General features: G+C 42.5%; 1 protein-coding gene across 1 annotated transcript in view; it reads right to left on the reverse strand.

Annotated features, from left to right (window-relative positions):
* Positions 1-16,576, reverse strand: part of LOC129823874 (calsyntenin-2-like) — a 269,116-nt gene that overhangs the window by 20,441 nt on the left and 232,099 nt on the right. Inside the window, exon 9 of the mRNA XM_055882930.1 lies at positions 4,034-4,196. Within this exon, the coding sequence (XP_055738905.1) occupies positions 4,034-4,196 (163 nt within the window). The remainder of the gene's footprint in view (positions 1-4,033; positions 4,197-16,576) is intronic.

A 16,576-nucleotide genomic window follows, 5' to 3' on the forward strand; every position in this document is an offset into this window, starting at 1 on the left:
CGGTACCGAGTCAGTGTGCGGGTTTAGTTTAGGTAATTTGTACATGTAGGTGGGGGTGAAGTGAATATGCATAGATAATAAACACCGGGTAACAGCAGTGTACAAAAGGGAGGGGGGTCAATGTAAATTGTACGGTGGTGATTTCATTAATTGTTCAGCAGTCTTATGGCTTGGGGGTAGAAGCTGTTGAAGAGCCTTTTGGTCCTAGACTTGGCGCTCTGTGCGGTAGCAGAGAAAAAAGTCTATAACTTGGGTGACTGGAGTCTCTGACAATTTTATGGGCTTTCCTCTGACACCGCCTATTATATAGATCCTGGATGGCAGGAAGCTTGGCCCCAATATACTGGGCCGTTCGCACTACCCTCTGTAGCGCCTTACAGTCAGATGCCGAGCAGTTGCCATACCAGGCGGTGATGCAACTGATTAGGATGCTCTCGATGGTGCAGCTGTATAACCTCTTGAGGATATGAGGATGCCAAATTTTTTCAGTCTCGTGAGGGGGAAAAGGTTTTGTCGTGCTTTTATCACGACACTCTTGGTATGTTTGGACCATGATAGTTCATTGGTGATGTGGACACCAAGGAACTTTCTGTCTGAAAGATATCAGTTTGTCTCTGTGGATGGTTTGTCCTCAGACAAATCAACTGTAAATTTCGCTGTTCCTCAAGGCTCTGTTTTAGGACCACTATTGTTTTCACTATATATTTTACCTCTTGGTGATGTCATTCGGAAACATAATGTTAACTGTCACTGCTATGTAGACGACACACAGCTGTACATTTAGATGAAACATGGTGAAGCCCCAAAATTGCCCTCCCTGGAAGCCTGTGTTTCAGACATAAGGAAGTGGATGGCTGCAAATGTTCTACTTTTAAACTTGGACAAAACAGAGATGCGAGTTCTAGGTCCCAAGAAACAAAGAGATCTTCTGTTGATTCTGACAATTAATCTTGATGGTTGTACAGTTGTCTCAAATAAAACTGTGAAGGACCTCGGCGTTACTCTCGACCCTGATCTCTCTTTTGACGAACATATCAAGACTGTATCAAGGACAACTTTTTTCCATTTACGAAACATTGCAAAAATCAAAACGTTTCTGTCCAAAAATGATACATAAAAATTAATACATGCTTTTGTCACTTCTAGGTTAGACTACTGCAATGCTCTACTTTCCGGCTACCTGGATAAAGCAATAAATAAACTTCAGTTAGTGCTAAACACTGCTGCTAGAATCTTGACTAGAACCAAAAAAATGTATCATATAACTCCAGTGCTAGCCTCTCTACACTGGCTTCCTGTTAAGGCAAGGGCTGATTTCAAGGTTTTACTGCTAACCTACAAAGCATTACATGGGCTTGCTCCTACCTATCTTTCCGATTTGGTCCCGCCGTACATACCTACACGTACGCTACGGTCACAAGACGCAGGCCTCCTTATTGTCCCTACAATTTCTAAGCAAACAGCTGGAGGCAGGGCTTTCTCCTATAGAGCTCAATTTTTATGGAATGGTCTGCCTATCCATGTGAGAGATGCAGACTCGGTCTCAACCTTTAAGTCTTTATTCAAGACTCGTCTCTTCAGTAGGTCCTATGATTGAGTGTAGTCTGGCCCAGGAGTGTGAAGGTGAACGGAAAGGCACTGGAGCATCGAACCGCTCTTGCTGTCTCTGCCTGGCCGGTTCCGCTCTCTCCACTGGGATTCTCTGCCTCAAAACCTATTACAGGGACTGAGTCAATGGCTTACTGGTGCTCTTCCATGCCATCCCTAGGAGGGGTGCGTCACTTGAGTGGGTTGAGTCACTGACATGATCTTCCTGTCCGGGTTGTTGCCTCCCCTTGGGTTGTGTCGTAGGGGAGATCTTTGTGGGCTATACTCAGCCTTGTCTCAGGATGGTAAGTTTATGGTTGGAGATATCCCTCTAGTGGTGTGGGGGCTGTGCCTTGGCAAAGTGGGTGGGGTTACATCCTACCTGTTTGTCCCTGTCTGGGGGTATCGTCGGACGGGGCCACAGTGTCTCCCAACCCCTCCTGTCTCAGCCTCCAGTATTTATGCTGCAATAGTTTGTGTCAGGGGGCTAGGGTCAGTCTGTTATATCTGGAGTACTTCTCCTGTCTTATCCGGTGCCCTGTGTGAATGTAAGTATGCTCTCTCTAATTCTTTCTTTCTCTTTCTCAGAGGACCTGAGCCCTAGGACCATGCCTCAGGACTACCTGGCCTGATGACTCCTTGCAGTCCCCAGTCCACCTGGCCGTGCTGCTGCTCCAGTTTCAACTGTTCTGCCTGCGGCTATGGAACCCTGACCTGTTCACCGGACGTGGTACCTGTACCAGACCTGCTGTTTTCAACTCTCTAGAGACAGCAGGAGCGGTAAAAATACTCTGAATGATCGGCTATGAAAAGCCAACTGACATTTACTCATGAGGTGCTGACCTGTTGCACCCTCTACAACCACTGTGATTATTATTATTTGACCCTGCTGGTCATCTATGAACATTTGAACATCTTGGCCATGTTCTGTTATAATCTCCACCCGGCACAGCCAGAAGAGGACTAGCCTTGCTTCCTCTCTAGGTTTCTTCCTAGGTTCTGGCCTTTCTAGGGAGTTTCTGTACAGCACTTTGTGACATCAGCTGATGTAAGAAGGGCTTTATAAATACATTTGATTGATTGAACTTGAAACTCTTGACCCTCTCCTCTAAAGCCCCGTCGATGTTAATGGGGGCCTGTTCAGCCCGCCTTTTCCTATAGTCTGTAGAAATATAGGCCTAAGTAAGTAATGTTATTAAGACTTAACAGGATGCCTACAGCTTGATGGTGGTTATACAAGGCTGCTATATTAAGTCCACAAATGATAACGACATTACTTATTATTATAATGATGATCATAATAATAATAGTAATAATTACAATAAGGAGATTATTATTATATATTTTATTTTTCAGACAATTTGGAACAGTGTAAACAACACTAAATAAATTATAAGTAATAACAAAGAGGCTGTTCTAACAAAAAAATTGTAAAGCCTTTTTACAGCATTGCAAAGATTAAAAACAGACGAATTTGTGAAATTGTTTATCCGACATGTTGTGGTTGCGTGAGGCTTGGTGCTCACAGAATCAGTAGGCTATTAAACAAACATTCAAACAGAAGCAGAATCTGTCTTAGTTCTGTAGATATACACTATATAGATGATTTATAAAGCCAGGCACATTTAACAGTTAGGCTATTGATTATAGGCCTAATTGAGTTGGGGTTTCCTCTCTCCTCATTTTTCTTAGACAATTAAGTCAAGGGCTGTTTCCTCATTTCCTAACTCCGCTGCATTGTTCTCAACACCAATATGCTGGTTAACTATTATGCACATAGCAACATGGTCTAGGAAAAGGCGCCAATTCAACAGTGCTGCGGACAACGATCACTATCCAACGTGGGAAAAAGCGTTGTTCTTACCATAATATAACCATATACTGTACAATTAAAGTAGCACATGTCTTAGAGTGATGGACTGTGCCATCCCCATGGCCTCCACAATGGATCAGTCCACTCAGACAGGCGCGAATCAGACAGGTGTCTTGTACACCCTGAACAATTTTTGCCACTGCTCGACTCAAGAAATCTCGGTCAACCAACAACCTATTGACCAGTCAACTAAATGGGGTCACCCCTAATGGTAACAGCTAGCATGCGCTAATGCTAGTTAGCAACCGAGATAAGCTAGTTAGCAACTTCCTTCAAACTTCACGAAGACACCCCACTGGTAATGCTCAGGGAAATGGCTGAAACATGATATGAAACATGAATAGGGCCCTTTTCAATCAAACCCAATATGCAGGGGTTTCTGGGATATTGAAAACCGCTGCATTCTTTGTTTGCTCTGAGATAGCATGTCTGAATCCAAGAGAAACTTCCTCCCCTCCCTTTATTTTACAGTACAAAATATAGTTATTCTGGTACAGTGTCCATATTAGGACAGCCTCAGAGTTTCAAGGAGTTGGAATGAACACAGGACAGTATATAAGAGTCTATAATGACCTTGCCAGCAGGCACCCACTGTCAGCTGGGTGTCGATTGACGAGGGATGGATGGGCCAATCGTCCGTCACCAGGTAGGGTTCGTAGGTCACGCCATCCACAAAGAGCGTCACGGCAGGAAACTCCACGTTGATCACGTAGTAGTGCCACTCCTTATCACAGATCTGTAAGACATATGGACATGATGTTAGCATTGAGTTAAACCCACCAATGAGTTGTGTAGATCTAGTTGGTATTTAAGCACATTGATAATCACCTTCCCACATACTCATACTTCATTGGATTCAATAAGATATAATACTGTAACAAACAAACCCATGTGGATGATATTTCTTAAATTAACAATTTATTTATGGTTATCATAAAGCCCAAACCCAACAATGCATGTTTGGAAGTCTCCCTCTCAATCTCAGTAATGAAAAACACATTAAACTTCATTCAGATTCATCCCGCTTCTCTCTTGTTAATTTGTTCTCAGGATAATTAATGAAGTTTAACTGTAAGGAGTTGCTCATTAAGGGGACATGGATTTACGAGCGCTGAGTCAGGGGACCATCACACAACTTTTTCATTAAGCCCAAAACACTAACTTATTCCAAAACCTCCCTGGGGGAAGAACCAAAGCCTGTCAAATCCAGCTCAGCAGTCAGTCAAGCACCAGCCAATCGAAAGGAAATTGACCCAGCTCAGCTCTTATAATAATAGTGTTATGTTCCCCCCTGGCAAGTGTCTAGTGTTGAGATACTTCCAGGGAGAAGTTGGCCCCACGCTCTGATCTTGAATCAGCTTTTAACTCCCCACCTGTAAGTTGTAACTATCAGGGGGTACACTGCGAAACTGACCTTGGATTAGACGTTTGAGGGGCAATTGCGGCGTACATGTTTGAGATCTATTGTGGAGGGAGATAGCTGTCAAATAGTAGTACTGCAGCACTGTAGATGATTGGATAGAATCCCCCACGCACAGAGCTAGGATCAGCTTTCAACTCCCAATTCAATTCCAAACTGGCTTTAGATCAGAAGTTGAGGGAAACTTCATTCTATTAAATCAACTATATGGAGGGAGATAACTGTCAAACAGTGTGTTTGTAGATGTCTCCAGAGTGCTCTGAGGAGTTTATCATTCAAGTAATGCAATCTCATGCTGCTGATTTACCAGTGAGCCTTGAACAACCTCTCTAGTCGGCGCACAAGGCAGTCAGGCATGGCTAACTCCTTCCCTGATGCATCGCACACCCAGGAAGCCTTTCATGCTCACAAACATGAGGCATCATTTAAAATGTTGTTTTCTTTAATCAGTGTGAGTAAGACCGCATTAGGTCGCTCGCTGTCGGTAAACACTGATACGCGGCCCACGCAGTGGTAAACACCGATACGCGGCCCACGCAGTGGTAAACACCGATTCGCGGCCCACGCAGTGGTAAACACCGATACGCGGCCCACGCAGTGGTAAACACCGATTCGCGGCCCATGCAGCGGTAAACACCGATACGCGGTCCACGCAGGCATAGATGTGAATATATATATATTGTATATGCCTATACAAAGGCACTTGTAGTAACCCACACATAAACATACACATCCCTGCGTATGCACGGACGCATGCAGGCACACACACACACACACACAGGTGTCGCTGTCACGCCGTGGAGAGTAAAATGTCAGAGAGACCTCCTGTGACTGACTGATGTCTCCTGGGAACAACCACTCTCAGTAGCTTCTCTCCCTTCTCTCTGACTATTCTCTCCAGGGAGATACCACGCCACTCCTCACTGCACAGACCCTCCTCTGATCTCCCTCTCTGGGTACTACCGTCTCTCTACCGGCCTTTGAATTCCTCTCTATGGGACAGATTGACTAACTAAGCATTTTGCACCAGACGAGAAAAAAAATCCAATCATAAAACACCAAACAGAAAGCTAAAGCAAAAGCATGTAGCAGTATTCATTTAAAATGTTCCTTGAAATGTCTTAACCATCCTCTTTGCCCTTACTGTTGCCGTTTTGTTCTGGTCTCTATGGTTGATATCATCTGGGAAACACAGGGGTACATTTCTTCACCTGGAGAGAAATAGCAAGTCTGTCACAGTGATCTCAGAGAGACTGGCTTACATGTACTGATGGTGGTGGTTGTTATTTGAATGACTATGAGCATGTTGAATTACAGATCATACTTTTGATAACTCTATAAGCTTAAATGTTGAGTAAGTTAGACTTATGTCCACAAATGTACCTATTATATGACACTTGAAGTCGGAAGTTTACATACAACTTAGCCAAATACATTTAAACTCAGTTTTTCACAATTCCTGACATTTAATCCTAGAAACAATTCCATCTTAGTTCAGTTAGGATCACCACTTTATTTTAAGAATGTGAAATGTCAGAATAATAGTAGAGATAATGATTTATTTCAGCTTTAATTTCTTTCATCACATTCCCAGTGGGTCTGAAGTTTACATGCATTCAATTAGTATTTGGTAGCATTGCCTTTAAATTGTTTAACTTGGGTCAAACGTTTCGGGTAGCCTTCCGGAAGCTACCCACAATAAGTTGGGTGAATTTTGGTAAATTCCTCCTGACAGAGCTGGTGTAACTGAGGCAGGTTTGTAGGCCTCCTTGCTCGCACATGCTTCTTCAGTTCTGCCCACAAATTGTCTATGGGATTGAGGTCAGGGCTTTGCAGAGGTGGGACCAAGTCATTGTTTTACAAGTCACAAGTAAGTCTCAAGTCTTAGCACTCAAGTCCCAAGTCAAGACAGGCAGGTCCGAGTCAACTCTCAAGTCAAGACCGTGAAGTATCAAGTTAAGTCTCAAGTTAAGTCAAGTTAAGTCTTAAGTCTAAGTCACATGTTTACTCCATGTGTAACTCTGTGTTGTTGTCTGTTCACACTGCTATGCTTTATCTTGGCCAGGTCGCAGTTGCAAATGAGAACTTGTTCTCAACTAGCCTACCTGGTTAAATAAAGGTGAAATAAAAAAAATTAAAAAAAATAAAGTCCTAAACTTGAGTTTCGAGTCCTAAGTCATAATGTGCTCTTCACCAAATGTAATACCATTTTATATTAGTATATTACATTTACGAAAATCATGAATGCTTTTAAAAATATCTATTTATTTATTACTTTCCAAATAAACGTTATATTTCCATGGAAATGCATGGGTATTCATGAGAAAGACCTGCACTTGTACTTTTTCTATAAAAGCAGAGACCCGACTATGTTTGTTAAGCTTTCAACTCTGAACCATTCTTGGTGATGGTTGATTTGCTTCATTTTTGCAAATCTTATAATAAAATTGTTATTTGAAAAAATCTGCAGTCTGTCTTCCTATAGAATTATTTATCTGACAGAACTCAAAGCTAAGATCCTATCAAGCTATAGGACAACAACAAAGAGAGAATATTTAATCACCTCATCACTTTATGTTTGCCATCCATGCTTGACTTTAACTACAACAGAATAAGATGCCACTTTGGTTTAGCTGGTGTTATGTGACAGTGAGGTGTACACAGTGTTCATTCTCCATACCTCCTTCACAACATAACTAATGTCCCTTAAGCAGTGATTATGTAGCTGTTACAGAATGGTGAACGCAGAATTTTTCACCAGCTTACAGTACATGCGCCCTGTAATGAAAAACACATAAGGCATTAATCTTCGCATGACAGGAGGAGGATCAGCAAGTTAAACACTCACACATAAAAACAATCTCTGACACACACATACACACAATCAATCTCTCTGCACCTGTCGCAGACACACACACACGTAGATGCAGACACACGCGTAGATGCAGACACACACACACACGCGTAGATGCAGACACACACACACGTAGATGCAGACACACACACACACACACACACACACACACACACACACACACACACACACACACACACACACACACACACACACACACACACACACACACACACACACACACACACACACACACACACACACACACACACACGTAGATGCAGACACACACACACATGTAGATGCAGACACACACACACACACACACACGTAGATGCAGACACACACACACACACACACGTAGATGCAGACACACACACACACACGTAGATGCAGACACACTCACACACACACACACACACACACACACACACACACACACACACACACGTAGATGCAGACACACACACACACACACGTAGATGCAGACACACACACACACACACACACACACACACACACACACACACACACGTAGATGCAGACACACACACACACACACACACGTAGATGCAGACACACACACTGTGTAAATATCAACAGAGACATCTGTTTCCTCTCCACCTCTTGATTCACTTTGGTTTCACCGTTAATCTGTCTGTTGTCAGCAGATTGCATCTTGACCTTCAGATCGAACAAACGACATGAATAGAAAACCCAAGAACAGGTTGGAGTGAAAAGCGTGGTCTTCCTCGATACCTTTCCGTTTTTTTTGGAGAGATGAGAGAAATGCCTTGCAGGCTACACACTGACATTCCTGTTTCCTCTCATCAGGCATATACAGTAGGTCTGCACTGTGTTGTGTCCCATTGACTTGCTCACTAGCCACGTATAGGCACAAGTGTAATGTTCTTCTGAAAACAATTGCAAAATTGTGCTACGCCACTAAAGAGCGTGGACCATAACAAAAATCCTGACAGAAAAGTGTATCTGTTCGACCCATTCAACCAATTCCGTTTCTATGACGCACTAGCAGAAAGTGATTCTGGTTCTAAACGACCCACCCACTTCCTGTGAAAGCATTGTTGGACTCTGATTAATACGACACTGGACTCTGACACAATAGAGGTGGGAGAAGGGGATGGAATGAGGTGACAGCTCTCCCTCTCCTTTCTCTTCTCCCTGATAAGGAGTATATGTTATATGTGCTCCAGTACACAGCTACACATCACAGCCTACTGAAGCATGAGATTGGCTGACTGTTGGAAGTGGGCCTATGGTGTCAAATAGAATTCTGGTGCCCCCACTGTCAAGATCTCTTCCGGGCCACTCATAAACAATAAGGCCCTCGCGGAGAGCTGAAATTGGTGTAACACTCTCTTAAGTCATTTCCTCTGGTACGAATGATTAAGCGTGGAAATAGTAGTGTAAACTACAAGACTGTCGTGTCAAATGAATAGAGAGTTTAATAGTCCACGTTTCGGTCCCGGGTTATTACATTTCTGCAGTGGCCCACAGAAGGGAATTTGATATAAAACAATGGAGTTTTAAGGAAAAATAGTTGATGTTAGGTACATTTGAATGTTATTGGATATGAGGTAATAGTGTACATTTGAATGTTATTGGATATGAGGTGATAGTGTACATTTGAATGTTATTGTATATGAGGTAATAGTGTACATTTGAATGTTATTGGATATGAGGTAATAGTGTACATTTGAATGTTATTGTATATGAGGTAATAGTGTACATTTGAATGTTATTGGATATGAGGTAATAGTGTACATTTGAATGCTATTGGATATGAGGTAATAGTGTACATTTGAATGTTATTGGATATGAGGTAATAGTGTATATTTGAATGTTATTGGAGGTAATAGTGTACATTTGAATGTTATTGTATATGAGGTAATAGTGTACATTTGAATGTTATTGGATATGAGGTGATAGTGTACATTTGAATGTTATTGGAGGTAATAGTGTACATTTGAATGTTATTGAAGGTAATAGTGTACATTTGAATGTTATTGAAGGTAATAGTGTACATTTGAATGTTATTGTATATGAGGTAATAGTGTACATTTGAATGTTATTGGATATGAGGTAATAGTGTACATTTGAATGTTATTGTATATGAGGTAATAGTGTACATTTGAATGTTATTGGATATGAGGTAATAGTGTACATTTGAATGTTATTGTATATGAGGTAATAGTGTACATTTGAATGTTATTGGATATGAGGTAATAGTGTACATTTGAATGCTATTGGATATGAGGTAATAGTGTACATTTGAATGTTATTGGATATGAGGTAATAGTGTATATTTGAATGTTAATGGAGGTGATAGTGTACATTTGAATGTTATTGAAGGTGATAGTGTACATTTGAATGTTATTGAAGGTGATAGTGTATATTTGAATGTTATTGGATATGAGGTGATAGTGTACATTTGAATGTTAATGGAGGTGATAGTGTATATTTGAATGTTATTGTATATGAGGTAATAGTGTACATTTGAATGTTATTGGAGGTGATAGTGTACATTTGAATGTTAATGGAGGTGATAGTGTACATTTGAATGTTATTGAAGGTGATAGTGTACATTTGAATGTTATTGAAGGTGATAGTGTATATTTGAATGTTATTGAAGGTGATAGTGTACATTTGAATGTTATTGAAGGTGATAGTGTACATTTGAATGTTATTGAAGGTGATAGTGTATATTTGAATGTTATTGGATATGAGGTGATAGTGTACATTTGAATGTTATTGGAGGTGATAGTGTACATTTGAATGTTAATGGAGGTAATAGTGTACATTTGAATGTTATTGAAGGTGATAGTGTACATTTGAATGTTATTGAAGGTAATAGTGTATATTTGAATGTTATTGGATATGAGGTGATAGTGTACATTTGAATGTTATTGGATATGAGGTGATAGTGTACATTTGAATGTTATTGGAGGTAATAGTGTACATTTTGATCAGGTGGCACTGGGTCTCAAAACACTTGAACAGGACTACACAGTACACACAGAAAGTATTCAGACCCCTTGACTTTTTCCACATTTTGATACGTTACAACCTTATTCTGAAATTGATTAAATGTTTTTTTTTATCATTAATCTACACACAGCACCCCATAATGACAAAGCGAAAACAGGTTTTTAGACATTTTAGAAAAAATTGAAATATATTATTTACGTAAGTATTCAGACCCTTCGCTATGAGACTCAAAATTGAGCTCAAGTGCATCCTGTTTCCATTGATCATCCTTGAGATGTTTGTACAATGTGATTGGAGTCCACCTGTAGTAAATTCAATTGATTGGACATGATTTGGAAAGGCACACACCTGTCTATATACCAAAAAATGTCTGCAGTATTGAAGGTCCCCAAGAACACAGTGGCCTCCATCCTTCCTAAATGGAAGAAGTTTGGAACCAGCAAGATTGTTTCTAGAGCTGGCTGCCCGGCCAAACTGAGCAATCGGGGGAGAAGGGCCTTGGTCAGGGAGGTGAACAAGAACCCGATGGTCACTCTGACAGAGCTCCAGAGTTCCTCTGTGGAGATGGGAGAACCTTCCAGAGGGACAACCATCTCTGCAGCACTCGACCAAATCAGGCCTTTACGGTAGAGCAGACGGAAGCCACTCCTCAGTAAAAGGCACATGACAGCCTGCCTGGAGTTTGCCAAAAGGCACCTAAAGGACTCTCAGACCATGAGAAGCAAGATTCTCTGGTCTAATGAAACCAAGATTGAATCTTTGGCCTGAATGCCAATCGTCACATATGGAGGAAACCTGGCACCATCCCTACAGTGAAGCATGGTGGTGGCAGCATCATGCTGTGGGGATGTTTTTCAGCGGCAGGAACTGGGAGACTAATCAGGATCAAGGGAAAGATGAACGGAGCAAAGTATAGAGAGATCCTTGATGAAAACCTGCTCTAGCGCACGCAGGACCTCAGACCGGGCAAAGGTTCACCTTCCAACAGGACAACGACCCTAAGCACACAGCCAAGACAACACAGGAGTGGCTTCGGTACAAGTCTCTGAATGTCCTTGAGTGGTCCAGCCAGAACCCAACCGAACATCTTTGGACAGACCTGGAAATAGCTATGCAGCGACGCTCCCCATCCAACCTGACAGAGCTTGAGAGGATCTGCAGAGAAGAATGGGTGAAAATCCACAAATATAGCTGTTGTGTCAAGCTTGTAGTGTCATACCCAAGAAGACTTCAGGCTGTAATCGCTGCCAAAGGTGATTCAACAAAGTACTGAGTAAAAGGTCTGAATACTTATGTAAATGTGATATTTCATTTAGAATTTTTTTATTTGCAAAAATGACAAAAAATCAGCTTTTGCTTTGTCATTTTGGGGTATTGTGTGTAGATTGATGAGGGGGAAAACTATTGAATCATTTTTAGAACAAGACGTAACGTAACAGAATGTGGAAAAAGTCAAGGGGTCTGAATACTTTCTGAATGCACTGTATATCTAGGAGATACTGTATAAGAAAGCTCTGGAAATATGTGGGGGTTTTTGGCACAAAACTACCTCCAATACTTCCATTCATTTGTATGGGTTACCTGTGGGGGTCATAGCGCAAAACAGAGAACACCATCGTGTTCGTGAGAGCCTCTCGTTTCCAAAGTGTGGCCATATTAGTTTGTAGCCCAAACGGTTTGTACACTACAGACAGAAGTTGGCACATGCACATTACCTGCTTCAGATGTTTTCGTGAGAAGACCGATTTTCAGGATACCTTATGGTTTGACAAACACCACTGTAGCTCTGCCACCTTCCATCACAGATGCGGAAGGCCCACATGTGTTGTATTGAGACGCAGCCCCAGATATCTGGAGCATAAATTGACAGATTTTGATGGGAATTATTTTATTATGTTATTTAGATTGACTCTTAAGGATTTTAATGATTCAGGGAGTGTTTCTCTGTTAGCCCTGCGGCACGCTAGGCTGCTTTAGATGCACACACACACCCACCAGCTGAACATTGCATTAAAACATAGCATTATCCAGAGAGGGATGGGATCAGCTCTCCAGCCTCCTCTGAGTCCACTGACTATCTACAATTACCAACATAAGGGAGCTGAGTCTGTTGGGTGGAGCTGTCATGGGAAGCATGTTACACTGTCATTTAAAGGAGTAGGATCAAGATCTGTGTAGACTAGAGAGAAGGTTAGACTCTCGTCCATGCATACCAAATGGCCCCGTTCATGTTAAGTGATCATTATGAGCCAAAAGGGGCTTATGGGTAAGCCTCAGTGAAAGTTTGCCAGTGTAGTCTGGAGGCCAGTATCAGCTACTTGTCAATAGCCTGTCAGGAAGAAGAGTCTGTTTGACAAAAAAAAGTCTGCAAGAGCATGGTTCATTCTATATGTCCTATACTTTACTGAACAACAAATAGAAATGCAACAATTTCAATGATTTTACTGACTTACAGTTCATATAAGGAAATAAGGCAAATTAAATAAATTCATTAGGCCCTAATCTATAGATGACTGGGCAGGGGCGAAGCCATGGGTGGGCCTGGGAGGGCATAGGCCGACCCATTTGGGAGCCAGACCCAGCCAATCAGAATGAGTTTGTCCCACAAAAGGGCTTTATTACAGACAGAAATACTCCTCAGTTTCATCAGGTGTCTGGGTGGCGTGTCTCAGATGATCCCGCAGGTGAAGAAGCCGGATGTGGAGGACCTGGGCTGGCGTGGTTACACGTGGTCTGTGGTTGTAACGCCAATTGGATGTACTGTCAAATTCTCTAAAACGATGTTGGAGGCGGCTTATGGTAGAGAAATTACCATTAAATTCTCTGGCAACTGCTCTGGTGGACATTCCTGCAGTCAGCATGCCGATTGCATTTCCCTTGATCCCTCAAAACATCTGTGGCTTTGTGTGACAAACTGCATATTTTAGAGTGGCCTTTTATTTCCCCCAGCACAAGGTGCACCTGTGTAATGATCATGCAGTCTAATCAGCTTCTTAATATGCCACACCTGTCAGGTGGAGGGATTATCTTGGCAAAGGAGAAATGCTCACTAAAGAGGATTGTAAACACATTTCTGCACAACATTTGAGAGAAATAAGTTTTTGTGCGTATGGAAAATTTCTGTAATATTTTTTTCAGCTCAAGAAACCAACACTTTACATGTTGCGTTTTTTTATTTTTTATTTTTATGTTTTTTTTCTTCATTTCGTGGTATCCAATTGGTAGTAGTTACAGTCTTGTCTCATCGCTGCAACTCCCGTATGGACTAAGGAGAGGCGAAGGTCGAGAGCCATGCGTCCTCCGAAACACAACCCAACCCAACCAAGCCGCACTGCTTCTTGACACAATGCCCATCCAACCCAGAAGCCAGCCGCACCAATGTGTCGGAGGAAACACCGTACACCTGGCGACCGTGTCAGCGTGCACTGCGCCCGGCCCACCACAGGAGTCGCTAGTGCGCGATGAGACTAGGATATGCCTGCAGGCCAAACCCTCCCTAACCCGGACGACGCTGGGCCAATTGTGCGGCGCTCCATGGGCCTCCCGTTCGCGGCCGGCTGCGACAGAGCCTGGGCTCAAACCCAGAATCTCTAGTGACACAGCTAGCACTGCGATGCAGAGCCTTAGACCACTGCACCACTCGGGAGGCCCCACATGTTGCGTTTTTGTTCAGTATATAATCCATTGTTTAATAGATCAACTGATCAACTTAATGACTGACTGTGTAAGAGAATCTACAGATCTGTGCATTTTTCTATAGCCCTAAAAATACAGTAGCCTTCCCCTATGACTGACTGACTGACTGACGGATGTGACTGACTGACAACCGTTAAATTAACCAACTAGCTAAGACACATGTATGTGTTACTGTATATTCCTGGCCTAACTTTGTAAGAGACTGTGTGTGTGTGAGAGAGAGACTGCACTATAGGTGTATTCCTCCTCCCGTCCCCCTTCCGTCCCCCTCCCCTCCCTGGGTGCGACCCGCTGTTGTACCCCTGCATTATTAATGCCAGTCCATTACATGGCAGAGCAATGGCACCAAGGTGATTCAGTTCTAGGCTCTGCAGAGGTACAGAGTGATGTGTCTCAATACACCATGGAACCATGGCAGCACGAAACACTATAGGAGGGGGGAGGGAATTTAAAGACGCACATCTTGGTTAATAAAAGAGCTGACTGGAAAATAAGACATGTAATTACTTTTGATATATAGGTAGGAGTATATTTTCGGAGAAAAGTCCTAGCAAAAGTGTACACTCAACTTACTTTTGTGGGTTTGGAGACCTGTGCCCCAGCCACTTTCTGTCCCAAGAGGGATCCTTTTTGGCTTCCTAGAGACCAGAAGTAATAGCGTGCACATCCTAATTGATGTTGGGCGGTGAGCGCTAGGATATCCAGCCAAAGAAATCATTGCCCCACTCCAAACACGTCCTGTTTACTGAATTAAGGACAGTCTGATTTTACAGGCTCTTTGATGAAAGGATTTTTGTTGGAACCTTTGAAATTAAATCTCTCTCTTTTATTTTCTCTCTCATACTCACATGCTCTACCTTTATCTCTCTCTCTCCCCTCCCTCTCTCTGGCAGATGAGTGGAATTTGCTCTGTTAATGTGGCGATAGAGCTGTAGTCTGTCTGAATAATTTAGTATTCATGATTATTTCAAGCTTTAAACAGCCCTTTAGGTACATCAGGAATGGGCTTTTATCCCAGAGAAGAGAGGGAGAAAGAGAGAGTGTCAATAAGTCTGCCAGCTGAATACAGAGAGCTGAGATTCGGCTCATGTTTTTCTCTTTTTTATTCTCTCATTTTGTTGACTTTACTTGTCACAGAGATTGGCGAAGGTGACATCAAATACACCTTACTCCATGGCTTTGGGAAAACTAAACAAAGCACATTATATGGCTGGTCCTGTAGACGTTGTTGTAGGTCTCAAAAAAGACGTAGCCAAAGGTAATTTAGAGAGTGTTAAAAGAAACATACTGGAGCTACTCATATATTCCCTACAAATCAGCTGGGCTAGACAATCTGGACCCTCTCTTTCTAAAATTATCCACCGAAATTGTTGCAGCCCATATTACTAATCTATTCAACCTCTCTTTCGTATCATCTGAGATCCCCAAAGATTGGAAAGCTGCCGCGGTCATCCCCCTCTTCAAAGGGGGAGACACTCTAGACCCAAACTGTGACAGACCTATATCCATCCTGCCCTGCCTTTCTAAAATCTTTGAAAGCCAAGTTAATATCAGATCACCAACCATTTTGAATCCGACCGTACCTTCTCCACTATGCAATCTGGTTTCAGAGCTGGTCATGGGTGCACCTCAGCCACGCTCAAGGTCCTAAACGATATCATAACCACCATCGATAAAAGACAGTACAGTGCAGCCGTCTTCATCGACCTGGCCAAGGCTTTCGACTCTGTCAATCACCGCATTCATATCAGCAGACTCAACAGCCTTGGTTTTTCAAATGACTGCCTCGCCTGGTTCACCAACTACTTCTCAGATAGAGTTCAGTGTGTCAAATCGGAGGGCCTGTTGTCCAGACCTCTGGCAGTCTCTATGGGGGTGCCACAGGGTTCAACTCTCGGGCCAACTCTTCTCTCTGTATATATCAATGATGTTGTTCTTACTGCTGGTGATTCTCTGATCCACCTCTACGCAGACAACACCATTCTGTATACATCTGGCCCTTCTTTGGACACTGTGCTAACAAACCTCCAAGCGAGCATCAACACCATACAACACTCCTTCCGTGGCCTCCAACTGCTTTTAAATGCTAGTTAAACTAAGTGCATGCTCTTCAACCGATTGCTGCCCGCACCCTCCC

The sequence above is a fragment of the Salvelinus fontinalis genome, chromosome 26 (assembly GCF_029448725.1).
Source record: "Salvelinus fontinalis isolate EN_2023a chromosome 26, ASM2944872v1, whole genome shotgun sequence".
In the NCBI taxonomy this organism is placed as follows: Eukaryota; Metazoa; Chordata; class Actinopteri; order Salmoniformes; family Salmonidae; genus Salvelinus; species Salvelinus fontinalis.